Here is a 27,072-nt window from a genome sequence, read left to right as displayed (position 1 = left end):
GTGGGTGTCGTGAAAGAGAAAAGAGGCTGGTGTTGAAAAGAGTCGAGTCCATTGTGGTGTCGGAGAGGAGTGAGCCGCTGCCCCGGAGAAGAAGCACGGGAACACGGCTGATCTCTGACCGCACACGGACCCATGAGAGGCGGACTGCCGCGGACGGTGTGGCGCAGCACAGCCGGCGGCGAAGAGGAGCGCGTCGTCCGGTCGGAAAGCACCGGTACGTGAAGAGTTAAGACCCGACACCCCAACTGTTTATCCGAGGAGCTAGCAGGCTAGCTGGCTACATACCCGGGAGCTAGAGAATGGGGAGCCCGTGCGAGTTCGCCTGACAGAGCCGATCTCCGTCGAGCTTTTCCCACCCCGGGGGGCGCTATCGTGGCTGTGGACGGCTCCAAGCGTCCGTGTTCCGCCGCAACTTTGAAGGGAATGACACCCGGCGAGCGATAAGCGTTTCGTTCCAGTGAGAAGTCTCCCAGGTTTGTTTCTCACTTTGTTTCCCCGCAGCCGGTCCGCGGTGAACTTCACCACCGTGGACCCGGCGCACACAGCGGAGTCCCCGGCACCGCACTGTGTACGAACTAGTTCAAAAACAAGGACCGCGAGTGAAGCGGTTCCTCTCTCTGCTTCTCATTTAGCATCAGTGTCAGAGCAGGTTCCGACACATGTGAGCGTCAACAACACAAAGAGTTGTTAGCAGCAACACAACTCTTATCAGATGCCCGCATCCTGTGAACGGGGGGACAGGAAGCGTTTTTGTTACCACAAATATTGCTCGTGGTGGTGGTGTCAGTTTTCTGCGTCTCCAAACGCTCGCGTGTAAGTGTTACAATCGGTCTGCAGTTAATCTTATCTCCTCTGCTGCTGCTGCTCCGTGCATTAGACAACATTAGCCATGAAGATAAGATTCAACTTTATTGCTTTATTGAAGTTTATTTCCACTACAAGTTGATATAACGCACAGAGCTGCAGGCTGCAGGCTGCTGTCCTCGTGCTCGATCCACTGTGCAGCCCAAGGCAGATGTGGATGATGATGTGTTGGACGGATATGCATTGTCCCTTCAGCCTCTTTCTGCTCTTTGCATGCAGGACATATGCAATTTAAAGCAGCAACACTGGTTATAGGATTGTATTTATTCGCCTGAGTGTCAATCCACATTTTAAAAATGTTGCTGCAACCTGTTTTTTTTTTTTCTCTATTGCCTCCCAATTAGTTGTTTACTTAAAAAAAATATATAAAACTACTGTATCTCAACAGGGTTCCACTCGGCCGACCTTATTTGAATTGATTTTCCTTATATTTTCCTTGTATTTCCCCCTCCATGTTGGCGTGAGTAAACATGAGGCTGAGAGATTTGCTCATCGGACAGAAAGACTCGGACTCGAGACTGAGAACGAGGGTGTAATTCGTGCTAATGGCTAAAATTTACTTGTGATTTCTATGGAATAATAATGGTTGTGTGGCTTTTTTGCGTTTGTGTGCAAACCTCTGCCCTTGATTTCTTCAAGGGGAAAAAACAGATTCCCAAAACACTCCCGACTGTTTTGGTTCAGATAAAGATTATATTAAGTCACGAGGAATTTCTCCTGACATTCTAATGAATGAATGCATATTTTTTTTCACAAGACGAGACTAATTACGGAGGCTTTCTGCAAGGTTGGTCGACGAGGGAACTGTGAAAATAGACCAGTGCACTTAAGATCTTCTGCTGGTGGTTGATTTGAATGTTTCTCGGCGCTCAGCGGGGGAATGTTTTGCAACTGTAGCCTAAAACCTCCCGCAGGAGCAGAATATTTTCATATTTGACCTCCAGACCCACCAAATCAAATGGAGAAATAACACAACAGATATAGAGCTACATTAGAAGTGACCTCAAATGAAATAATAAACGTCTGTCAGTTAATTAATCCCCCCCCACCCCCATCCGCCCATTCCAAATAGCTTGTTTTGAAAGCTTGTTTAAATCACATCATGTGCAGCTTCACATCGACGACACATTTCGTTTCGCAAGAGCATCAACGTGAGATTCTCATGCGTCACAACTTTTTCCAACTTTTTGCTGAGGGCTGCTGTCTCGTGAAAATGCGCAGCTGTTTGAATTAAACAAAACCAAACCACGCTCTGCGCCGAAGAATCCAGAGCAGAGTCTTCCCAGTTCAAGTGTGTCCTTCCAAACAGCTGCGGCGCTTTGGCGCAGAAGCAGATATCATTGATATTCTCATTAAAATCTCCGGCGTTTGGCTCGGGCCAGAGATGAACACACCGACGCTCATGTGGGGGATGCTGCTAATTGGTGTTTATATTCTGAGGACTCTATGTTCCGTGAGGCGTGTCGTTTGTATCTATCCATCACTGTCTACGTCTTTGCTGTACTCAGGCGGTCCCACAGTGGCTGAATGTTTTTGTGATCAAACACTATTGACTCCCTCAGTCGATAACCTTGACAACAGTAGTTCCTCTCTCCAGCTAGAGCCACTCATTGCAATGGAAAAGGGGGAGGGAGGGAGGGAGGGGGGGTCAGAGGAGGCTTTTTCCGAGCTTTTGAGTAAGGCTTCGTGGTAATGCCGGCACCGGTCTCCGGAGAGGGGGAGATGCGTTCATGTGTGTTTGTTTGTGTGTGTGTGTCCATTCAGAGATGGAGAACTGCTACTTTGTATTCAAGTGATCTCTTTCCATTCATTTCCATCACAAGAGCAATAACCCAGAGTTTCTCTCACCTTGCAGTCCATTAGCTAGACATTTGTTGTATCTCTTTTTCGCTCTCTCCTCTACTTCCTCCCGCACTGTATTCCCGTCCTTTCCACCACTTCCTCTCTCCCACACTTCCTTTTGCATTTCCAGTGGAATTAATCAGGCGTGTTCATGTGTGTGGCTTGACTTCATTATATCATAATGAAGTTTAGCCTCAGGTGCAGTGAAGGAAATGGGTGAGCCTGGGAGTAGGCTTGCACTCGTACACCATTATCTCAAACCATTTTTTTTTTTTGCACAATGAGCTGTAGGAAAGATTATTCGAGGAGGAAATTTCGTTTTCAACCTCCTCTCTTCTTATCTGGATTACTCTGTCAAAATCTAAGTTTAATAAAGGTTGTAATATTGGAATATTACAATGTCATCTTCATCCGTTTCGACCTTTGTCATTCTGTTTTAAGCCGACATGGGGCCTTTTGCTTCATCTTGCGCCTTTTCTGTCCCAGTAATGAGCCATTTTGCGGCTCTTAACATCTGCCAAACTTGGAACATTTTGAATGCAAGACTCATCTCCCATGCATGAGGAGTCAGGCATCCTTTGATTTGCCCTCCTTTTCTTTGCCTCCCTTTTCGAAACGCTCACCATCCGTGTACTTTGTAGGCCGGGAACGCTGAAAAACTTTCTTAGCCCACTTTTGGCAAGCGGCTGTGCACGATGAGAGGTAATTTGGTGCTTGTTCTAAACAAGCTCTCCTCTTGGTATTGTGCATCCCTCCTTCTTCCCGAGTGCAGAGGGAGCAGAGGCACCGTGGGGAGGAATGGAGGAGGGGAGCTAATTTAAAACACACTTTTTTTTTTTCTGTGGGCACAATGAGGTTTGTTCAAAAGAAAACACAGCCTTAAATTTCACTGCCCGTCTATTCCGGTGGGTAACATCTGCGTTGGAATACAAAGCGTCTGGCTTTAATTTGTAAAGTGAACTTTACCCTTGTCAAGAATCTGAGTAGGCAACCTTGCTATAGAGGCCTATGCGGTTCGCCCTCGTCTCCGCATGTCATGCTTCATATACCTCCCAGCAATGGGGTGGCATGCAGCAGTAGAGAAAGTGAGGCAGACAAATAAATGGTTTTGCAGGTGCAAAAATTCACAAGGAGCAGTCTAGTGGGGGAAAATATCCCCCCGTCTTAAATTAACCGTGCCATCCTTCCATTAACGCCGAATGTTTTGGTCTCATTCACACCGTTACTGTGCGTGTAATAGCAGCAGCAGCCGGCAATAAAAACTAACCTCGTAGCATTTCACTTCTCGTGCCCCTCTGCTCCCGGCTAAACAAATGTATAGGATCAAGGATAAGCCACCGCTGCCACATTTGTGTGTCTCCCTCACACGTGAGCATTTTAACACCTGGGTTGTCTCTCATTAACCGAAAAGAATTGCCAGGTGTAGCTTATCCTTTTCACTCCAGCAATCGGTGAAGTCATTGGCACAATGCACCGAATGCCCCGCAGGTAATTGAGGCCTAACTCCTTTGACGAGTGAGGAGCTTCGTATCCTGCCGGTGTCAGCCTCCAGCTCATGCATCTCATTATCCCGTGCTGTCAGGGTCTTTCTGCAGGGACTTTGCTCCAGCTTTACTGTTGCTCTCCCTCCACTTTCTCTCAGGGATGAGGAGGTGAACATCTTTTCGTGGGCACCTGACTGAGGTTATGTTTCATCCTCTCTGAGCCCTTCGCTGATCCTAGGTAAATCTCTTATCTGCTCCCAAGATCTTGCAGCCGGGTCTGCGCCGTGACTGCCTGTGTCAGATGCTAAATGGCACTTGAGTCGAAATCGTGGTGCTACAGGATATTCTGCTTCTTTTTTCTCCTCAAGCAGTCAGCTTCATCCTGTTCCCTGTAGTAGGAGGCAAACTTTATTTTGACTGAAGTTGTTGTTTTGGGGGAGTTTGTCACACACACTTTTTTTCCATCTTCCCTTTCCAATTCAATATGAATATGTTGTAGAATTTGAATATCATTTCTAGACACTGTTAGGATATTGTGTTGGCCTTTTAGTTCATTCTGAATGGAGTGTGGTTAATTATCAGACTCGAGGCAAGTCAACCTGATGTGGACCAGCAGCTTCTTTACTTTGCTCGCTGAATGAAATGCATTACGAATTATCTTTTCTTTTGCTTCCCAGGTATCTCAGGTCGACGTGGGCTTGAAGTCATAATACATTCAAAACATCTCCCCTAAAAGATGAATTTCTATGGCTTAAAATTCATTGTATCATTGTGCTTCATTTTAACAGTAAAATATATAAATAATCGTCGAGCCACGTCTTGGAAATTGGTGACATTATTATTATTATTGAGTTTTACAGTAGCTATTTGATTTAATACTGAGTTTTAAATGATTTAAAGATTGCCTCCATTTAAAAGCTCTAAAAGGAACCCTGCTACTCTCATTATCCCCATCTTGTAATGGTGAGAAGAAAATCATATGCTCGCTGTTGAGTTGATTTTAGATTTGTGGCGAGAAGAGAAAAATGTATGAATCATGTTTTTCGTTTCCTTAAAAAAAAAAAAAGAAAAGCTGTCTGTAGTTCCCCTATTTGGATATGGTCTATTTTTACATTACTGATGTTTGGCGTGATCTGCTTGAGGTATATTCAGACAGAGGTGTGAGGTAAGAACCAGTGTATCCAGCTTTCTTATCTGACACTCCACAGCTGCACGTCAACCCCCACCCACCCACAACCGCAGCTCTCTTGGCTGCCGGCGGCCCTTCCAAATCTCAGCCGCTTTTCGATCTGAAAGAAAAACGCAAGGAACCCATCGACACGCGCACTAATCACACTAGTGTGCCTGCTCGTTAGCCATGCCCTCTCAAGTCAGCTGTCCTAATAGGCATGTCCTAATGAGCTCTAATTGAGGATGGCTAATTTGCATGGCCTGAGTCAGTCTTTCTTAAAGCGACTTAAAAGATTCATTTCCAAAAAGCTGATTGGGTGGGCTAACATGGCTTCATCACAGGGCGGACTACGGGGGGGCCCTTGTGAGGCTTTTTCTGAGAGCATTGTGCTTGTACTGCGAGCCCAGATTGTGGTCTCTCTCTTCCCCGCTCAGTTCTTCCTCCTTCACTGCTGATGTCGATATGCCTAATGGAGGTATCTCTCCCCCCATCTCAACCACAAATGCTGTTTTAGTGACACCAGCCACTTTCAAAGAATCAACTTCAGAGCATGATTAAAACGAAGCAGGGCAGCTCTGATCAAAGGTTAATCTACACAGCGTAACTCCTTTCACAAACGTATGATTCCTCCATTTTTAAAGTGAGAAGATGGAAGAAGAAAAAAATCAAGACTTCTGAGCTGTTGAGTAATGCAGACGCCGTGTGATTTGCTGTGCATGGGAGGAAAAGTGATGGATACTTCTGTAGCTGCTGACGGGTAGTCCACTGAGGAATCATCCTCGGAGCGCATCACATTTTATTTATACTACGAGAGGACGTTGTACATTTCCTCCTAATTTGATCACTGACACTTTATTTACCCTTTTACATACTTGTTATTTATCGTCCAGTGTTTCGGGAGTATACAAAAAATCTCAAACAGGCAGAGGCAGGTTTTATTGCATTGGCTGTGGGCCATCTCATTTCAGCTCAAAAAGTAATGAAATCTCTCAAATGACCCAAGCAATTCAAATTTGTGAGACCATTTCATATGCCAGAGAAAGTGCCTTTTTGTTTTATTGAAGGTATCTCATGCTAGGACGTAGGGTTTGAGGTTGCAGCCCAAGCAGATGAAAAATGTAACCTTTCTTTCACTTAATCATTACCAAAAGGCCAATTGCAAAGTGTTTATAAAATGTTGTTTGCTTTATTTGCCCTGATGTAATATGTTCTCCTCTCTCGCTTCTTGATTTTAGGCCTGCTGGCTCGAGGTTGCACAAAATAACCAAGAAGGGAGAACATGACTCACTGGCCTCTACCAGAGACCGGCACGGGGCAGATGTGCCAACCCCGCCCCCGCCTGCTGCTTTAGAATCTCCCCCGGTTAGCCATGACGGAGAGGCATTGAGGTTAACTCTCTGACTATCATCTCAATACCTCTCCTTCTCCCTGCCCCGTCCCCATCATGCTGCGATTCCTGCCCCTCAAACTTGGTCGCCTGTACCGCTGTCTGAAGCTCCTGTTTGTGGTGGGGCTGTTCGTCATACTGTTGATGAACACACACAACCTGTTCGCCTCCTTCCAGAAGAATGAGTTGACTGACCGCCGCTTCATCAACCTCAACAAGTGTCCCGCCTGCTTTGGCACCAGCTGGTGCCGCAAGTTCATGAACGGTCAGGTCTCCTTCGAGACCTGGGGTCGCCTGCGATTCCTAGACGTATTCAATGTCAAGAATGTTTACTTTGCACAGTACGGTGAGCCCAGAGAGGGCACCCGTCGTGTGGTGCTCAAACGTCTTGGTTCCAACCAGGAGCTGGCCGAGATAGACCAGAAAATCTGCAAGAGGGCCACAGGCAGGCCGCGCTGTGACCTCATCCAGGCAATGTACAAGACTGAGTTTGCCCGGATCAACGGCGATGTCCGTCTGCTCACCCCGGAGGTGGTGGAGGGCTGGTCCGACCTGGTGCACTGCCCCTCTCAGAGGCTGCTGGACCGTGTGGTCCGCCGGTACGCTGAGACCAAAGACTCAGGCAGCTTCCTGCTCAAGAACCTCAAGGACACAGAGAGAATGCAGCTGCTCATGACGTTGGCGTTCAACCCGGAACCACTCGTACTACAGGTACTGTCTGTTTAAACTTTCTTGAGAGCAATTTAAAGCAATGTGTTTTTGATTTGTTTTTTTCACCATTTTAACTGCTCCCATTCACTGTAGAATCATTTGCACAACAACATCACTAATAGCGAATTGTTCCAAGCACGTTAAAGAAATATCTTTCTGTGTGATGGCTGCTCGTTTTATTTGCCACATATCTTCAGATTTATCAGAGCAGCTTTACCTGCAGGTGATAAATCAGCAGCACAGGGAGGTGGATGGAGGAGATGACTGATAGTGGTAGATATCTTTTTGGTTCATTCAACTTCTCTGTGTGTTATCATATCCCAAATATTATTGAGTGTATTGACATTTTACATTTGTCTCCGGAGATGTTTTAGTCTGTTTACTGCAGTGACTGAGTGCTGCTGTAAACAAAACTGTTGCTGCTTCTTATTAAAAGCAATAAGAAGAACGTATAGAATTATCTATAAAGAACCATTATAGGGTGCACTGTACGGATCAGATAGACATAACAATATGTGGCTATCCCCTGGTGGGAGAATCCCCGGTGCCTCACTGCTGCAACCTCAACATAAGCTTTCCAGAAATGTAGGGAAAATCATACATTCACACACTCAGCATGCAAACATTTGACTTAACAGTGGGATCCCATGGTGCAGGGGCCATTTGGCCAATCCGATATAGCCCCAGATAGCCGTCCGCTGCCCTCAGAGTAATTGGTGTCAATTTGGTGGTGGCTGTGAGGTTAAATTAGCTAGTGCGAAGGATGTGGAAGGCAAGGAACTCTAAACGCACACTTCAATATTTCTTTATTTATCTGAAGTCACATTGCCTTGACAATAATGACTAATGTTATCGCAATTGCAGATTTTACTTGTACCGTTGAAAGCTTTCAGTGGTAAAGTGTCAAGATTAACGTTGCTACAAAGGAGAGAAGAGCATCGGTACAAAGCAAGCTAGGGTGTTGGCCCACAAAGCCCCCCAGTAAATTACAGGGTGGGGAATCCTCCTTTTCCTTCCTCCTTTCAAAGATCTGAGATGAACCATTACACCCTCCCTAAACTCCGGGCTACATCGAGACCATGCTCCCGCTATCTGGAGCACGAACATTCCTCCATGCTTAGAATAGAGAAGGGCTTAAGAGCGGTGGCCTCCCAAAAGATGAGAGATTTTGGCTGGCGGCAATACTGCATATTTAACACTATATGTAGGGCAATTCTGAATTATTAAGGGATGCATCTGTAAATGATCCAAGTTGTTTTTAATTTTAATATAAGTCTGTGTCCGGTGGATTCTCGTCACTTTGTGGGCGACAGCGATCTTGTTACTGGGCTCCCAAAATCAAGCTTTTTTTTAGGCTTTTGAAAATACTGCGACTAACTGGATATATCAACCCATCTCCATTCTGTCATCCTGCATGCCAGAGCTGTATATCATATAAGCACCATCAACTTCCCTTTCCCTCACTGATTTACAAGCAGCCAATCAATTTCAATTTCAATCCGGCATTGACCGCGTCTCGTGAGGGAGACAGAACAACAATGGTCATGGCCCATGTAGAGATTCAATAACTTACTCTGACCTCTAACCCCCCTCACACACACACGCACAGGGTCGGACACCTCCAGGCATTTCAGAGGACAAAAGGCAAGATCAGCCTTTTAGTTTGGGCAATCTATAAAATCTGATTAGCCTTGTGTGGCAGCCCGCCCTTCCCCCGTCCTCCCTTTTCTCCTCCTTTCTTTCTCATTGCGTCTTTCCTCTGTCTGTGTCACCCATCCCTATTTGTCTGTGTACGCTCCACAAACCGGGCCAGATAATTCCATCAGTGTTTTTAATGCCATTATGCCCCAGTTGAGAAGCTTGGTGCCCCCCCCCCCCCAATCCCTTATCTGGCCTACATGACACACACAAACAAGTCGTGTGCACACATTGTCCGCGGCTATCCTCACTCTGCTCCTTTGCATGTTTCCAGGGAATCATGAATTGTTGATCTCATCCTGAACTTATGACCTGTGGGCATTAGAAGGAACTGTGTGTGTGTGTGTGTGTGTGTGTGTGTGTGTGTGTGTGTGTGTGTGCACCAGGCTGGGGGTAACAGATGGTGAACACGGATTGTGGGGGATGGATAATGTACAAAGAAATGTGCTAGACATCTCGGAGAATCACGGATCCTGAGGGCCTTGACTGTTTCGTCAGCATCACTGGACTCAAAAAAACCCCCCGAAAATTGAGGAAAGAAATTTGCAGAGAGGCTGAAAGGGCCTATGCACAAGGTTGGGCAGCAGTAGACCATAAAGAATTAATGGCGTCTATAGAGACTTAACAGGAGACGTGCTGTACTACAACACCTTGTTCTCCTTTTTTGCCAGAGGTTAGTTCTGCTGTGTGGGGACTGGTTTTAACAAAAGATCCAGAAGTCCTGGCTGGATTATGTCCGGTTATTTAATGAAACTCGATCCGCACTCCAACTCTGTCACTTAGGCTTCAAGTCAGGCCTGTAGAAACGTTGGAATTTTGCGTGGTTGTAGTCAAACATCCCTGGTAAGTTCGAGAGGCCATCGCTCAGTGTGTAATTTAAATTTTCTATATTTAGTGTAAATGATTCCTACAGTCAGTCGTCGCCAGAGTGATGGTTTAGCTCTTTTCCCCCCCGTCTCTCCCCTCTGGTTTTCTACAGTTAAATATGTGAATAGCGTTTCTGCTGTGCGCTCACTAAGCTGCACTCTCTCTTAGAATGGCTTCTGTTTCTAGTCTTTTGAAGCCACAGGCAGTAAATCGGCCCTGTTTCACTATGAGAAACCAGACCTTCTTTGTCAGTGGGAAACAATCTGCTGTGTTGTTTCGGCTCCGGCCAACAATGTGTTTTCTGTGTGCTCTGCGGTACAACAAGCGCACACACACACAACACCCCCACTCCTCCGTCACGTGGAAGAGAATCTGGCTTTGGGGAATAAATATTTTTGGAAGACAAAATGACGACAGCCAAACAAGAAAATCCTTGTGCAGTGGGAGGGACTTAATGCGACTTCGTCTGTTTCCTCTCTTGTTTCCTCTGAACCAATGGTGTTTGTCTGAAGGTTGCACAGATGCTTTGGCCTGAGCAGGTTTCAGCTACTATGATCAGTCTAGTTGTGTTGAGGGGGTTGTCTCTCTGCCATCAGGAGAAAAATACATAATGCTTTATAAAGGTATAACCTGTAGTATCAATACAACCTGCACCTGCATTTTGTTGACTTATGTTCTTACATTATCCAAAATATTTCAGTTTTTACCAACGACATCAGTAGATTTGATTCATTAAGATACGCAACAATTCTTCATTAAAATGCCTAAAAAGAACTAGAACTATGTTAGATATTTTGTTGTGTACTTGTTTCCTACAATGTTCAGACCCACAGAAATCCCTAGTTTTATTCAAGGTAACGGGACGTTTAATTTTTCGTCGAAGGAAAACCACTCTGCTAGCCAGTACGCCACTCCAGTTTTTTCCTTCCAGTGTATTTATTTTATTGACCATAATGTGGCGTGAATAAAACTTAAATAAAGTTGAACCTGAGTCGCGTCAGGAACATTTTTCACAACTCCCAAGATCCCCCTCTGCTTCACAAGGTCATCAAACTAGGTTTTATGTTTTTGTTTTGACTGAGGGACACCTAGTGGTTGAAGTTACATATTATACGCTTAATTTGACTTTGTTTACACAGACAGTAAGTAATTTATTCTAGACTCTTATTTTTGTGATCCTTAGCTTCTCTCCTCTGGTGAGATGACATGGATTCATCAGGTGATGGTTGTGTTAGTTGGAGTACGTCTGGCCCAACCTTAAATTAGTTTGATTAAGCCTAGTCCTCCCTTCCAAATGATTAAGCTTGGGGAGGTAGCCAGGAGCATGTGACTGCACTTGCACCCTTTTTGGTCCTCATCCCTGTCTTGCTCAGTGAAGCTGAGAATGGGATGTGACAGGCCTGTGGGGTTAACTCAGTCAGCAGTACTCTCATGTCCTCCAGACTCAAATCTGTGCTCTCCCAGACACCCCTCTCGCTCTTTCTATTACCGTCTCTTGCCACCTTGCACAGATCCACCTCCTCATTCAACACCCCGGCTTCACCGGACATGGTGACATACTTGTCCGAGGGCATGAGCCCCTCACGCCACGTCTTTACCAGAACACAGAAGTCTGACACTGATACAAAATCGGAGAAGAGACAGAAGACGGAGATTAGAAATGCATGACCTCATCTCTATTCCTCCAAAGATTTTTGGGGAAAACAAATTCTTAAGTAAACATTCCCAGTTTCTTTCTAAAAACACACCAGTCCAGTAGCTTGTTTGAATTTGTCTTTAAATGGGGGTTGATACCTCTTTGGTATGCTTTTAATTTAATGAGGCTCTTCATAATCTATTATGATGCTCATTCATTTCTGGAAGCAAAGCCAAATTCAACAAAATAAATTCACGGGGGTTTCCTGGCACAGAGTGAGACAGACGTAGAAACTCAACCGACTGGACCTGGCTGTATTTTTTTAGTTGGAAAATACATTTAAATTCATCAGGTCAGAGGTAGATGTGCAACCTGCCCACATCAGCTATGAGTCAGGTAATCCTATGACTGTGTAACTGAAATATACAATTTATGATTTCGCATTGGACCATATTTTAAACTAAACAATACAGAGGATAGACAAACCAGGTTGTTTTTTTTTTTACATTCCACCTTATCTGCAAGACAGAAGCAATTATTTTGACAGTGTGGTGAATACAATATAAATTTAATAATGTGGCAAAACCTTTGTAATTGAATGCAGCCCATTAAAGCTGCGCCCTGCTATTCTGTATGAAATCTTCATCTTTCAGACTGTCTCAGGGGCTTCACAGGTAGTTTGTTGTAGTGTTTGCTTGCACAATACTATGAAATATTGAATTTTCTCTGTAGTGGTAAAACATGAGAAAAACAAGTGAGAGATGCACATTTGCACACTAACAAAGCTGCAGTGGTCACAAACTGCCTGCAATCTATTTATATATGTATTTATTTTTAAAATCCCTTTTGTTTTCTGCATGGTCATGCTCTGACAAAGGGTGGACGGAATCTGTGCCGTTTATTTTATCCGTGCAGCAACGATAAAAATCTGCAATCTTGTGCTCTGGCTTTCTGGGTCATGCCTCTTTTAGCAAAGAGGATCAGAGCCTCTTTTGTTTTTTAGTTTTATTTATTTCTTTTCATTTAATCAAAGTCACTGCATGCTATCCTGGCTTAAGCGAAAGCCGTCTGTCTTAAAGGCCGGCTCAGTGGCTGAGGTCCACTGGTAAATGCTATTTAAGTTGCTAGTCTGTGATTAGTACCTTTTTGTTTTTGGGTCTGGGGGATTGTGACGCTCTTAGCACATGAGAGTGGAGGATGTGTACGCCGCTTAACCCTGCTTCAAGTGCTCCCAAACCCCCTTTCATTATTCTTATAGGCCTTTGTGTACAGACTGAATCCTGTTAGGATAAGACAGGGAGTTATCTGGGCCCGACTCCCCTCTTTTGGCTGCCCTCGCTGGATGGAGGCCCTAGTGGGAACGGGAGGAGGAAGAGGGGAGCAGAGGGTTGTGAGTGTGTGTTGTACAAGCCAGAGCCTTGTGGTGTTTTCCCCCCATTTGAATGAGCCAGACTGCTTGTGTTACCATAATCCCTTTCTCTCTCTCTCCAAAAACACACACACCGAAAGCGCACACATGACAGCTGTGTTTGGTTAGGTAAATGCCTGTGGCCGAATCCCCTCCCATCTTGCTTCCCTCTCCCACCCACCAGCTCCTTTTTTAGATATTTATCCCCCCCACCCCCCAGATTCCTACTGTTACAGCCTGTACCCCAGCCTACCTTAAGCCAAGCCTCCTGAAGATGCAGTTCTGCAACGCTGGAGAGTCTTAACACCGTTCACAACTCTCCCTGGGCCACTTAAGATTGCCAATATAGATCGGTGACGAGTGGCTCTTTGTTGTGCTGCGTCCTCTCGAGAGGGCTGGGGACTAATGTTAGAGCAAAATATGCTTTTTAGCACACCAGCTTCCCTGCAGTAGTAAAATCGTCAACTGCATTAAAGCATCAACCACCTAAGTTCTTGTCAGAAAATATGGGGGGTAAGGGAAATACTGCAGCATTCTCCTGTTTTAAACATTTGTACCTTTGCAATTCCAACTTCATTTAATCAAATTCACCAGTGGTGGTGTAGTTTTTAGAGGCCGTGTCATAGGCCAGCACCTCTTATGTTAGAAGTCTTCTATTCTGTGTGATATACCTAATTCCTCCTTCTAGCTCTGGGTTTGCCTGATGCTGCAGAGAGGTTCAGGTGGAGGGTCAGTGACAGCAGTCTGCCTTCTCACTACACCACCCAGCTGCCCCTGAGATAATTAGCGACTGCTCTGAAATACACAACCCTTGATGTTGGCCTCAAACCCACAGGCCTCAGGTCGGCAGCCAAGTTTCTCTTGGGTGCCTCCCCAGGCCTCGTGGGCGGCAATACCACCTAAACTGAGTCAACACCGCCGCGTATGACTTAATACATTCCTCGTCTTCCAGCAGAGGGGATTTATGAGGTGGCTCTGTGCGCGGTGGCTCAGGTTCAGGTCAGCACCGGGTTTCAGCTATCGGCTAGAAGCAAAGTGTGTACTCGCAGCCCTGAGCTGCACTGTCCTGTGCTCTCATCCCTCATCCTGCTCTCATTCTCTCTCTTTACAGTGCAGAGGCCCGCAGAACTCAAAGACCTATCTAACCCATTTCTATCACTGCTTGGCAGAGCTCACCTAATGATGTGTGTGTGTGTGTGTGCACTCTCTTCCCCTCTGTGCCACACAACTGTATGTGGTCAGCTTCTCCACCTGACCTCTTGGTTTAGATTTCTCATCAGAGTATTTTTTTACCTCTTACTTTCTTATTGGCTCTGACTCCTCCACACGCCCAGCAGTCCTATTTAGTTTGTCTTCTTCATTCAATGATTTTCCTCTTTCCCAAGACTGCTGCCAGACTGTGACTTTGCACTCTTTGAACTGCACGTCTGGTAAAGAAAGAGGCAGGGCCTTTTCTGAATTCAGATGCATACACTTTGCAGTCTCTAGCCACTCTTCCTTCTCCCTTACAGACACACCACTCGGAGAAGGCGTTTCCTGGCTTCTATGTCGGGAACAGACAGCATCACTATTCTGTATTGCAGGGTTTGGTGGGGGAACAAAGTAAAGGGGGGGGAGTGGGGTTAGTAAGAGAAGCAGCAGCATGAGACGAGAAACGAGAGAAGAGAAAGGTTGAGCCATGTGTGCCCGGATGAAGAGTTAGCACCGGTTCCCCCGTGGGGCCTGAGCTCTCGCTGCGGACCAACCGACTGGATTTTAAACTTTAAGTGGCCAGCAAAATGCCAGACGGGGCTCGCCACACATCCTCCCAGACCCACAGGGTCAACAGGAGAGCTGCACTGAACACCGACGTGTTTTTTCAAGTCCAGCTTCTTAGTGGACTCAGCATTGCAGAGCAGATGTGACTCCTTCTTAACACTAAGCTCCTTTTTGATAAACCGGTTGAATATTGTTCATTTCATCAGGGCCGAAAAGTTTTTTTTTGTTGCTGCTTTGGTTGTCGTCCGCCACACTTCCTCAACTTTACCGTTTGATCCCCAGACTCTCGACGAGTCCTGTCCCAGCTTGTTTGCTATGAAGCGATGGGGTTTTGTTGAGAACAGAAAATGTTGGGAATTTACGCCACACCCCCCCGAGGGGCTTTCACAAGCTGTACACATGAAACACTTATGTGGCAAACTACCAATTTCCTTTTAGCTCTAAGTAGATGTGGTTGCAGGATGAAGGCAACTGCTTCCTTTAAATCTTGCATTTCTAAACACAGCTCTGTGTGTCCACCATATTTGCCCGTGTGCGCTTCTGTGTATGTATTTGCGTGTTTGATGGACCAGTGTTCTTTGCAGACCAGCCAAGCCAATATCTTGGGAGCTGCTCATGTTTACTCGGCCCCTGAATGGAGGTTGTTATCAGCCCTGGTCACGTTGCATGTTCTCATTCACACACACACACTCTCCGATCCAGTTTCACGCAGACACACACACACACACATGCGCACAAAGAGCCTCTTTCCATCCCTCACACGCACACACACACGCCCACGCCCTCCCCCGAGTGGCCCAGTAAGAAGGGCATGCCTTTGTCAGCAGATGTCAGGACGCAGGTGTGTGTTCCTGTGCCTCTCGCTCCATTCGTTTCATCCTCTTCTCCAGAGGCTGCCCATTTGTCTGTGGCCCTGTTTCATTTCAGCCCTCTCCAATCCACCCCCCCAAGAGGATGCCAGTATGTCTGTTGTATTACAGTGAGGGGAGTGGAAACCACAAACACCCCCCTGTCAGTGCTACTCCAGTGCACCGGCACAACCTTTTGAGATTGGATCAGTCCGACTTGGGCCTAGAAGTCACTGAGATCGTCTTTAATGAGCAGGATTTGTTTTGGTCTGTTTTCCACTTTCACTTCCTTATGTCTCCGGAGCCAGTCTCATCATATCCCTAACACAGCATGACATTCTCACAAAAGAAATACAGACAATAAGAGCATTTGACACTTGGTTTTATAAGTTAAAGGTTTTGCTGAGCAGGAGATAAAAGGTTTTTATCTAACGACAGGGAAAAGAAGTGATAAGACCTTTTTTAAAAGCAGTAAAAGTCGCTGGGATGTGTCATTGGAAGTTTTGCACCTTCAGCATTTTTCCATAGCATAACATCAACGGGGAAACGACTTGTAAAACTCACTACCTGTGCCGCGCGCGCACACACACACACACACAAAACCTCCTAAGTCTGCTCAGAGATTGTGCAGTGGATGTAATATTAGACTGGGCCTTTCAATTTATTTCACCCCCCCTCCTGAATGCCTCATTGCGGATGTTAATGACTTCTGCAGAGTAACCATTTAAAGAGTGCTAAGGGAGAATGATTGGCGGGACAGGTGGAGTATTTATCAACCTCTGTAATGGGCGAGTTTGAATCCAATGCTCAGGTGCCCACTTCATGTGCTTGCCTGCACTGTTCAGTAGCTCTCACCTTTAGGATTATTGCATATAAAATTTAAATGAAGGAAGCTCATAAAAAAAAAAAATGGCTCCAGAGGTATAAGTCGTCAGGAACCCGATAACTGAGCGAGCGCAATAAGCCTGTCAGCGCCGTGAATGAGCGACATCTATGTTAAGAACCGCGGAAGAGGGCTGCACAGACTTGAAGGCGTTCTCGTAACAGCCGTTGACAGTGTCTGAAAGTAGCCGTAGGGCATTCTTCCTTCTCCTCCCTCCCATCAGCCACCCCCCCATCTGCCGCCGCTCTACATTTGCTCCCATTCAGGCTGCAACTTGACAACAAAGAGAGAGATGTGTTTAGCAGGCAGGTCTTTGCTGGTTTATTCCTTCTGTCCACTGGAGCGGAGAGGTGAAAGACACTCTGTTTGTCTCCTGTGTTTGCCGTCTCCCTTCGCATTCTCCCTCCCAACAACACACCACTGCCCTGCACTTCCCAGCATCCATCCATCCAGCCGCCCTGCGGGGATGGGAGACGGAGGATGGTGTTTTACAAAGCAGGTTTAGGCGTAACATTGGACAGACTAACTTTTGTCAACAAGACCGAGAGCCGCTTAGATTTGCAGCAACATAAAGCGATCTGAGGTTTGAATCTGGGTCAAAGGGAAGCGGGCCTAATACCAACTGATCCAGCTTGAACCTAATCTTTCTGTACCAACTTCAAAAATTAGCAAGCCATTTCCGATATTCAGCCTGTCAAGTCTCTAATCCTAAAATCTCTTGTGTGGGAATGCCTGTTAGCTAGCAACATCTCAGAAGTCTGGGATTGTCTCCTTTCCAGCCAGTGCACAGTATGTGGGCGTGCAGTCAGCCCACCATTATCCTTTGTTTCTCAGCATCTGCTGGAATTCCTCACTTTTTTTTAGACACGTGTACTCCCTAGGCTTATTCTTTCTGTCCGGTTTGTTACATTATAAAATGTAGAGGATGGATATCAATCCAAGAGTTGTTGGGGATGTCATTACTAAAACTAAGGATACCAGGCACTGACAGACTGGATGCCAGTGATCTAGACAGACTTCTGTCTGGCTCACAATTGATTGGGTTGCCTCAGGGAAATGGGCTCGACCAGGACTGCACTAAATGTAACTTATCATTGTCCTCCCCTTTTGGTGGTGGCTCTTTCAAGAGATCCACCCTAAGGTATAGCTTCACACAACCAAAACAGACTTGTAATAGACTGTCTCTCTCTCTGTATCATTATCGAACATCACAGCATCTCAAGATCTTGATTTTTCATTGGTAAGATTATTCCAAGGGTTTGTCCAGTCAAGGACCCCTTTGCCAGGCGTTCTTCTCCTTCATTTCAAACTGCAATCAGCTTGTTCCATCATGTACTGTAGCACAGGCGAAATCCATATGCTTTGGCCTTCAATACACTTAGCAAATTATAGCCTTGTCAAGGGGCGTAATAAAGAAGCTCAAGAGCAGCTTAGTTTGAGGAGTGCCTGTGATAAAAATGTCCCCACACTAGTCAAAGGTGTACTAATGAACCCGCAGATTGCTGCATAGTCATCCGTTCACCTACCCGGGGTTTTTCACGTCTTTTAGCATCTCGATGTGGCGGGAGTCCAGCGATTGTCTTTGAAAAGGAGTGGCTGTAGGGTTAAATGTATGTTTCTAAATAATTTGTATCTCATTAAAGTTTAAAGGGATTTAGGGCAGCCATGCATATTTCACCCCCCCCTCTCTCCCGATAGAAATTGAAAGCTGGTGAAGTATTGAGTTACCACAAGCGTAAAGTAAGACGCGACAGTCATAGTAGTTCACACTTTACCTGCAGTGACCTGGTGCGTTCCCCGCCATATCTCTGATACGATTGGCTTTCAGAGAGGGAGGGCTCCTCAGGCGGCTGTGCAACACGAGGGCTCATGATTCTCTCTCTGTGTCTGCTGCACGGTGGCTGCCTGCCAGAAACAGCAGCCTAAGAGAGATTTGTTACATAGGAATTGTGGGCTATCATTAAGCTAGCATATGGCTGGGTGTTTATTGTAAAAGATGGAGCTCTATGGCAGGTGGTGGGGGGGTGTTATCATAAAAGACGGGAGCTTATCACTTGTAGCCAAACTCATATGGGCCCCCCGAAAAACAAACATTTCATTCTATTATTTTTCATCCATTGTCCCACTCCATTGTGATAGCGTGTGGAAATGAAATTGACCAGAAGAAAAGCAAGATATATTGGGAAAAGTGCTCACGGAAAGAAATGGAATGAGACCTTCTGAATCCCTTAGCAGGACGTTTGCCAAATGCAGCTTACCAACACTTTCATGTTGTGTGTGTGTGTGTGTGTGTGTGTTTTCCTGTGCAGAAGTTAGTGATTTCAGGTGACGGTGCATTTGTTCCGGTTTCTGTTTTACCTTAATTAAATCAGTAAATCTGAGGGATTAAGGTTATTGTGCAGCAGCAGTGATGCCGCTCACTGCGAGCGGTACTACCTCATTGTTAATCATTTTTAACCAGTAATACACAGTGATTTTCCTGTCAGCATGCCCAAGCTGCATTAACTTGGTTAGCCAACACCCGGCTGCAGCTTAAATCGCCCCACTGCTGCATCACAACACATCAGGCTTTCCTGCTAACTGCTGCTACCACAAATCAGCTCCTATCAGTTCTCTGGAAGCACCGAGTATGGCAGGATACAGCAGTTCATAGCTGTAGGGCTTTACCACAAACTGGTCTTTTCTTCTATTAAATTGAATCTGTGATACCCTGCCCTTTAGCAGATTTTCAATTGTGTGTAGAATTGTGTATCAAAAACTACCCAAGACTGCACATGGCCACCTTCTGTTTGGTGTGTGGGATTTTTGGGTTAGTTTTTTTTTTTCTTCTCTCTCTCGCAATTAAGAAAGTGATTTGTGTGAAAGATAAACAAATACTTTCTGACACTCTCAAGGTTCTTGCAATTCATGTTTTTTTTCTTCCTCTGCCTTTCAAAGTCAGTAGGGTATTTCTTTCAGCCAAGTCTACACTACACAGCTTGACACCTTTTATGTGTTTCTAAATCAACAATTTCTGTTCTCATTTGTTTCTCCCTCCCAGAGCTTTCCGTCAGACGAAGGGTGGCCATTCGCCAAGTACCTGGGAGCATGCGGGCGCATGGTAGCTGTCAACTACGTGGGCGAGGAGCTGTGGAGCTTCTACAACGCGCCCTGGGAGAAGAGGGTAGACTTGGCGCGCCAGCTGATGGACATCGCCGAGCAGCTCACCAACAACGACTTTGAGTTTGCCCTCTACCTGCTCGACGTCAGCTTTGATAACTTCGCGGTCGGCCCACGCGATGGAAAGGTCATCGTCGTCGACGCAGAGAACGTTCTTGTGGCAGACAAAAGGCTGATTAAGCAGAGTGAGTGGCAGCATCCATCATTTCCTGAACACGTGTTCTGTGTGTGTGTGCATCCATATGTCTGAGAGCAATGTCTAATACAGCTTTTTCCCCAAAGTTGCCATCACAATTCATCTTTGTTCCCAAACATGCATCACACCTTTAAACCTTTAATCACCACCTGTGGAGCTACGTAAGGAGAGAAATGCTGCTCATTTAACATTAACACTTCACTTGTGTGAGATTAGTGCTTCTCTAAAACTGTAAAAAGTGATAATTAACCGTTACTTCTATTCATGTTATGACGCACAAAGCAGCGGTTGTTCCTCCTTTCCACCGTTCAACTGTGTGTCACAGATTTCGCAAGAGCCAGAGCGTGATTCAACTGTTGACCACAGCTTCGATTCTCCAGAAAACACTTTGTGTGAACCACATCAACTGTAGCTGATGAGGCAGTGACAGGGGTTTGAGGAGAGGCCTCGGGGGACAGACGGCTGTGGGCAAATCTGCACATGCTTCAAACCTCCTCTCTTCTAAGAATACACTCCTCCAGCGCCCCTTCTGCCTTCGACATACAAGCGTCCCCATCAAAGCAAAGATCGCTGGGATAACGAGCCATCTCCACTGCCCTACTTTTTTTTGTGTGCCTCAGAATAAACCTCATAACAAGAACAGAGAGAGCAACACATTACACTTTCTCTGTCCTACCCCGGCGTACCCCTTCCTGGGTTTACTTCAGAGAGACGGGTGACCACCCAGTCGGGGCTCTTAGATTTGTCCCTTCCTGTGGAAATCCCAATTAAGTGGTGAACAGTTGTCGCGAGGTGTTGAGGTTCCACTCGTGCTGGGCTTTAAAACAACAGTAATTACTGCAGTATAATTCTCTTCAATAGCAATGTGACAAAAGTTTAAAATGTGTCCATCTGCGCTGAGGGAATAGCACTTAATTTCAAATGTTCCAACTCAGATTTAAAAACAACAATTACTGTCTGGTCAGGAGCAAAATTCTAATAATATGATGAAATGTGGCTATTTTCATCATTATAGCGTTGTTTTTCATATCATCTGACATTTGATTCTACCTTTGGGCCTCGTGCCGGATATGAACCGTCTGCATGTGTCTGTGTGAAACAGTGTTTGTGTACATTTATTGGTTTGAGGGAAAGTATGGTAATGTATTCATCCTTGGGTAAAGTAACATTTTTGCCAAATTACAAGATCCTATACCAGAGAATTGCAAAACAGCTATTCCACATGGCTCTACTCCACTATGCCCTTGAGTTTTTTCCCCTGGAGTTTGTACTTTATTTCTTGTGGGATTGTTGGGTTTGTGTGTGCCTCGCTCAAAAATGGGTATATTTACCTTATTACTAGTAGCTGCAATTTTCCGCCCTGTCACGCTGGCCCTTTGCAAGTCCTAAAGCACAATCCAGGTTGAGACTCCCTTTGTCTGGCCCGACACATTTAGAGCTTGACAACTCAAGCTGCTTACCGTGGCCATTCAGAGTTTAAGCCTCAGGAATGTTTATGTGCTCCCTGTGTGTTTGTGGGCCTGGATTTGTTTGTTTGTGCGCCACGGAGAAGCTGGGAAGAAGAGGGGTGACGGCGGTAATGAGTATTACGAGGCCACGGCCACGTGTCAGACAGCAGTAGGAAATAGGCGCGGTAACCTCGCACGGCTCCACAAGCGTGGAGAGTCCAACCCCTGCAATTAGAACACGAGTTGGAAAAAGCGAGTTCAAGTGTGTGGCACAAATCTCATCAGTCTAAACTGAGGCCAATTGATTTGCAGATCAAACACACAGAGAGCCGTGCGTCGCTCCATCCTTTCATCGCTGGCATCCATATTGATGCGGTGGGTTTGCGGCAAGATAAAACGCACGCCATGTTGAAGTCCCGCCATGCGCCGTGTGTTTGCACAGTCCGGTGGTGCGAAAGGAGCCATTCCCCATCATTGAGTTTATGGCGTTTTAGAATGGTTTCAACCCTAGTGGTTTCTGAAAACACATGCTGTATAATGTAACACACACACACTTAATTCACGCTCATTCTTTTCTCTCCCTGACACGATCGCTTGCTGACTGAGAGACACACACACACACACACACACACACACACACACACACACACACACACACACACACACACACACACACACACAAAATGCAGCAGCACTTAAAACATTCACACACTTGTCTTTCTCTCACATTCAATAATGCACCCTTAACGCAGGCAGGCATTGTGAAAACCAGCTCGTACTCCTGAATGCCACCAGTAAGGCCACGCTAACAAGTATTTCAGGCCCAATGACCCTTCTCAAGTGCGGAGCTGGGAAGGCAGAGGAGTGAGGTGAATGTTTACAAGTCCAGCTCCTTTAATGTGGAAGACTCCAGATACGCAGGAAACAAAGGAGGCTGGTAGCTCATCACTCTCCCAATTATTTCTTGTCAAATCAACTGAAACCTCCTGATTCACCTTCTTGTATTTAATTAATTTTAGTGTCTTCTTTAATTTCGGAGATGTGGAGGCTTTAAACGAGGCGTCATGGCACAAATAAACTTAAAAATTGGCTTTGGAACTATTCACCATGAACTAGTGAATCTTTTGTTCAATTCAATGCCTCTCAAATCATTTTTTTTTATTATTCAGACATGCACCTAGTTGCTTAGAAAGAACTATAACACGAGGATTTAATACAAAAAATAAAAAAGGTCCGATGTGGTTTAGTATGAAAATATAGTGGGATCCAAATTAGAAAAGATTTTCAAATGTGGTTTTCAGAAAGTCATAACCTGGCAAATATGCAGCTACAGGACCAAACCATTTAAGAATTTAAACCACAATCCCTCTTTTTAAAGCCTCTATATCTCAGACAATAGATAAAAGATTCAAGCTGAACATTTTTTGAATGATTTTATTTATAAAGAATATGAATCAAGTTGAACATGGTCAGTCCGTTTGACAAGTAACTACCCTGAATTGAAAAGGATGTTGTTTGTTACAGTCAGACCTGCAATGAGAACGGGGCAGAGGTGCAAGAAAATAGGCCTCGGTCTTCTTTTAGCTTTTTAGTTTGAGTCTCGGTGTTTTTTTTTGCTTTGCACCTCTTCATCCTTGAATTTGAACCTTCTCCTCCCTCCTCTTCTGTTTGCCTTCTGTAAGTGTGTGGGGGTGTGTGGATGTGTGGTAGTTGGACAGTCTCCTGATGCCACCTGTCAATCAGTGCTGAGGCGTGATGCATGGCCGGCTGCGAAACATTAATTGCTTTGGCCTCACTTCACTGCTTTATGTGCATATATGTGTATGCATGCGAGCGTGTGCGAGCTCGTGGCATGCATGCTCCGGCAGATCCATCTTCATCACCTACTCTGATTGAGGTTGATATGCCCCTCCTCTTCGGGGGGCCACAGGGGCCCCTTGCTAACAGGGCAGCGCTGGATGTTTGATTGAGTTGTTCTGATGAGCCAGAGGAGAAGTGCATTACAACGCTGATACACTGATTATGTGTTCGCATCCTCTGGGTCCACCCCCTCCCCCCTCCCAACAATGTTATTGATCTGCTTTTTAATGCACAAACCAATAGCTCTCTCTCATCATGCAGGTTATTTTCTTGGCTCCCTGCTTTACCCTGCACAAGCCTCTAAAGGGAAAAAAAATGAGCTGAAGAAAGAATTTTATTTGCTCAATAAATCTGGAAAGTGGTTCATTTCTTTCAAATGATATTGTAGATGACTTGTTTGGCTGTGTGCTTTGAAAGAGTTTCCTGTTGGGGGCAGCGGGATGACAGCAGCGAAACACTTTGGTCCTAAAAGCCTCTGGTCACGTTGATTTCTCGAGTAGTCATTTGCAATGAAAATGCGGGAAAGCTATTATTCGTCTGAGTCAGGTGCAGTCATTCAGCGGATTGTAATCGCTCCAAATCAGCTTAATTTCAAATCTTATTACACAAAACAGAAGGGTATCAACCTGTGAACTGCAGGTTGGTTTTAACTCCTACGCTGTTTACAGAAAGTTGTTGAATACCCATTAAAGACCTTTTTTTTTGTTTGAAGTTTAAAGACCTGATCTCATTACATATTCACTTGATGGAGGCTGTAAAACACCAGCTAATGACTCCAAGTTTTTTAATATATTATGCATCTACGACCATCAATATTATTGAGTTCTTTTTATGATCAGTATATATTTATTGCTCTGTGTTAATGTCAGTGTCCCTGCATCTCCCTGCAGACAAGCCGGAGAACTATGACGTGTGGTACGAGAGCCGCTTCGAGGAGTGTGACCGGGAGGCCTGCCTGTCTTTCTCCAAGGACTCCCTTTGCTCCAGGGTCACTGTGGACCACAACTACTATGCTGTCTGCCAGAACCTGCTGTCGCGGTATGCTACGTGGCGGGGCACCACCGGGGGCCTCCTCCACGACCCTCCCGCCCACATAGCCAAAGATGGACAACTCGAGACTCTGCTGGACGAGTGCACCAAACCCAAAAAGCGTTACGGCCGCTTCCAGGCGGCCAAGGAACTGCGCGAATACCTCACACAGCTAGCTGCTGGCTCCGCCTCTGCTACAGCCAGGTAATGAATGGAGTTGGCGTCAGCCTTAAGCACTGAGAGACTGGATTCCTTTAGACTCTTTATCTCCAGACTCTTGAGATCCTGGTTCTTGTACATGATGTCATTTGCTCCCCTTTGTGCACCGGAGCAGGAAGGTGTTAGAGGTCTTGCATCAGGAAGTGTGAGAATCCAACTTCAAAGCAGATTTGTTAAAGCTCAAGCTTTTTACCTGACTTTGCTCCTGTGTGAACGAGCAGCGAGGCACTAAGAGATTCTGCTTAGAACCAGGATAGAGAGGGGATAGAGGTAACTGCTCCTCTATCGGGGTGGGCCTGCCATGTCTTCGGGGTGGGGGTGGAGTGACAAAGGGCTGTGACTCATCCCCTAAACGCATCCTTCACTGGACCCAGGCTAACGCAAAGCAGAGCGTCCAAGCGACAGCAGCAGCAGCAGCAACATCACACGGCCATGACAGCATCTATTCAGAATTGTTGTGTTTCATAACACTGAAACTTAACACCTGTTTCATGTTGCCCCCAGGATCTCTCTCTTTTATTTTTTTATTTTATTATTTTTCAGGGCTGAATCTAAGTAGATTGGTACATTTCCATTTTTGCTGTGCCATGGCTTTTCTTTCCTCTGTAGCATGACTGCAGGGAAGGTGGAGGTAGCATGAATCTCCCGCTGTCAGGCAGCAGGGAAGGCCGAGCTACTGCAGGTAGAGCGGAGAGAGAGGCAGGCAGAGGGGGGGCTTGGGGGTTTTGCTTTTCATGCGGTAGAAACCGAACACCCTTCACGGCTATCGGCAATCATACGGCAATCATCTTTTTATTTTTTTCTGGGTGTTATTTTCCCTTTAATAGGAACCAGAGAGAGTGAGACAGCAGCACATAGGACGAAGGAAAGGGAGTTATTATACAGTGGTGGTCCCTTGATGCAGATGTGCCTATACCAAAGAGGCTATATGTAATATTAAAAACCCCGAGCAGTACAGAGTGACAGCACCTCTCCCTCCAGTTGTTCCCCATTAGCGCTGCCCAAAGGAAACCGTAATGTGTACACAATCTCATGTGAGCTGGCAGGCCCGCATACTGATTTCCTCTTCAGGCAAGAACCAAGACAAAGATTGGCAATACTTGATGCCACATAAGCCCCACTGCTTTGTAAATCTCCCCTAGGATTGATAAATGACGATCTGTTAGGCCGAGACACGTTTTCTTTCAACCGGGCCACAAAAAAGCTTGACTAAAAGAAAAGGAGGTGATTCTTAAGAGGACGGGAAAACACCATAAAACTGCTGAGCAGCGGCTTCCTGCGCCAGTTTCTCCTTTTTTAAATGTCTGTAATTGATAAATGAAGCCTATTGTCGAAGCTCTCCCGCTAGTGCCGGGTGCCGTGAGCTCCATCGAGTCAGAGGTATAAAAAAGGGAATGAAGATATTCAAATTTATTTTTCCTTGCTCCGGAGCTGGCTTCTGACCTGCACTTATCAAATTTTGCAGCCCCGATATCTGTTGAATATTTAAACACTCGGCACCACTTGGAGGTCGGGTTGATTTTTACACTCAGCGGACCTACAAAATTAAAGCATAATGACAAATATAGGCTCATTTTGCTCTGATCCCATTTGCTTCGTGCGTGATCCGTCTCAGTGTCGTGACTGCGACTCTAAACTCCCAGTGGAGTGTTGTGTAGCACGGTCAATAGAGGGGCCGATAATCAAGTAAATACGAGCCACTCCATCTAAAGCAGGAAGCGCGTGGCGCTGGTCGGTTTGGAAAAGCAATAAAGAGAAGTTCGGTTAATGTATATGTGGGTCTGAAGCCGCCCCCTCCTCCGCTGTGTCCGATACATTTCTGTTTCCCCACGTCTGGAGGAACCTGGAGGGATTTGTACGTGCATAACTAACTGTTCACTTTTGTACTGTAATTTTTTCTTTTGAGTATTATATCAGCATTGTCTGATTTTTCCTGTGCCTTTCATTCAAAAGTTGTATTTACAACTTTTAGTGGGTTTAAATATTGAAATAAATGAAGATATATATATATATATAGATATATATACAATTGAATTCTGTCTGGACTCTTTATTGATTCTGTCTCAATCTTCCTTTTCTCGTAATTTACCATGTAAGTTGGATGTTGCCTTTTTACGTTTTGATTCACTGACGCACAGCTGGATGTCAGTTTCTGCCAAAACCCATTTCAGTTTTTTTTCCACATTTTTCCTCCTCGGTTTTGATCTTTCGTGTCCTTATCTCTCCTCTTTTTTGGATTCCAGCCCAAGTTCTCTTTGTTGTGCTCTCCATTAAACTTGGATGCGAGTCCTTCTCTTTAATCCATATTTGGGGAGATAATTTTTTTAAGTTCACTTTGGCTGCATGGAGGGTTTTTTGTTTTTTTTGTTTACAAGGACATCATATTAAATTTAAAAGCCGTTCAGAGGAACTTAAATTATGGAAACACAAAATGAACATTATCGTGTACTCCTCGTCTCTGGGATTTAATTTTTTAACTCCGCTCTTTCCTGCTCATTATTATTATGTGTGTTTGTGTCGTCTTTGCTTAGCTGCTCATGCTTGCAGCGTAGTAGCCTGGCGCTCGAGTCCAAACCAAAATTAGAAGCCACATGACTGACACGC

At 45.5% G+C, this 27,072-nt stretch overlaps 1 protein-coding gene across 2 annotated transcripts; it reads left to right on the top strand.

Moving 5' to 3' along the window:
- On the top strand, nt 1–26,502 carry dipk2ab (divergent protein kinase domain 2Ab). Of its 2 annotated transcripts, none has more exons than XM_035142798.2 (4): nt 1–214; nt 6,597–7,459; nt 19,598–19,901; nt 24,111–26,502. In XM_035142798.2, the coding sequence occupies exons 2-4, from the start codon at nt 6,806–6,808 to the stop codon at nt 24,455–24,457; spliced, it is 1,305 nt and encodes a 434-aa protein (XP_034998689.1). In that variant the 5' UTR covers nt 1–214; nt 6,597–6,805; the 3' UTR covers nt 24,458–26,502. The 2 variants fall into 2 exon arrangements, with proteins under 2 accessions (XP_034998689.1, XP_034998688.1); XM_035142797.2 differs by having other exon boundaries at nt 1–473.
- The last annotated feature ends 570 nt before the right edge of the window (nt 26,503–27,072 follow it).

This window comes from Hippoglossus stenolepis, chromosome 19 (assembly GCF_022539355.2).
Source record: "Hippoglossus stenolepis isolate QCI-W04-F060 chromosome 19, HSTE1.2, whole genome shotgun sequence".
Lineage (NCBI taxonomy): Eukaryota > Metazoa > Chordata > Actinopteri > Pleuronectiformes > Pleuronectidae > Hippoglossus > Hippoglossus stenolepis.
Note: the sequence above shows the minus strand (reverse complement) of the source record. Positions and strands in the feature narration are given on the sequence as shown.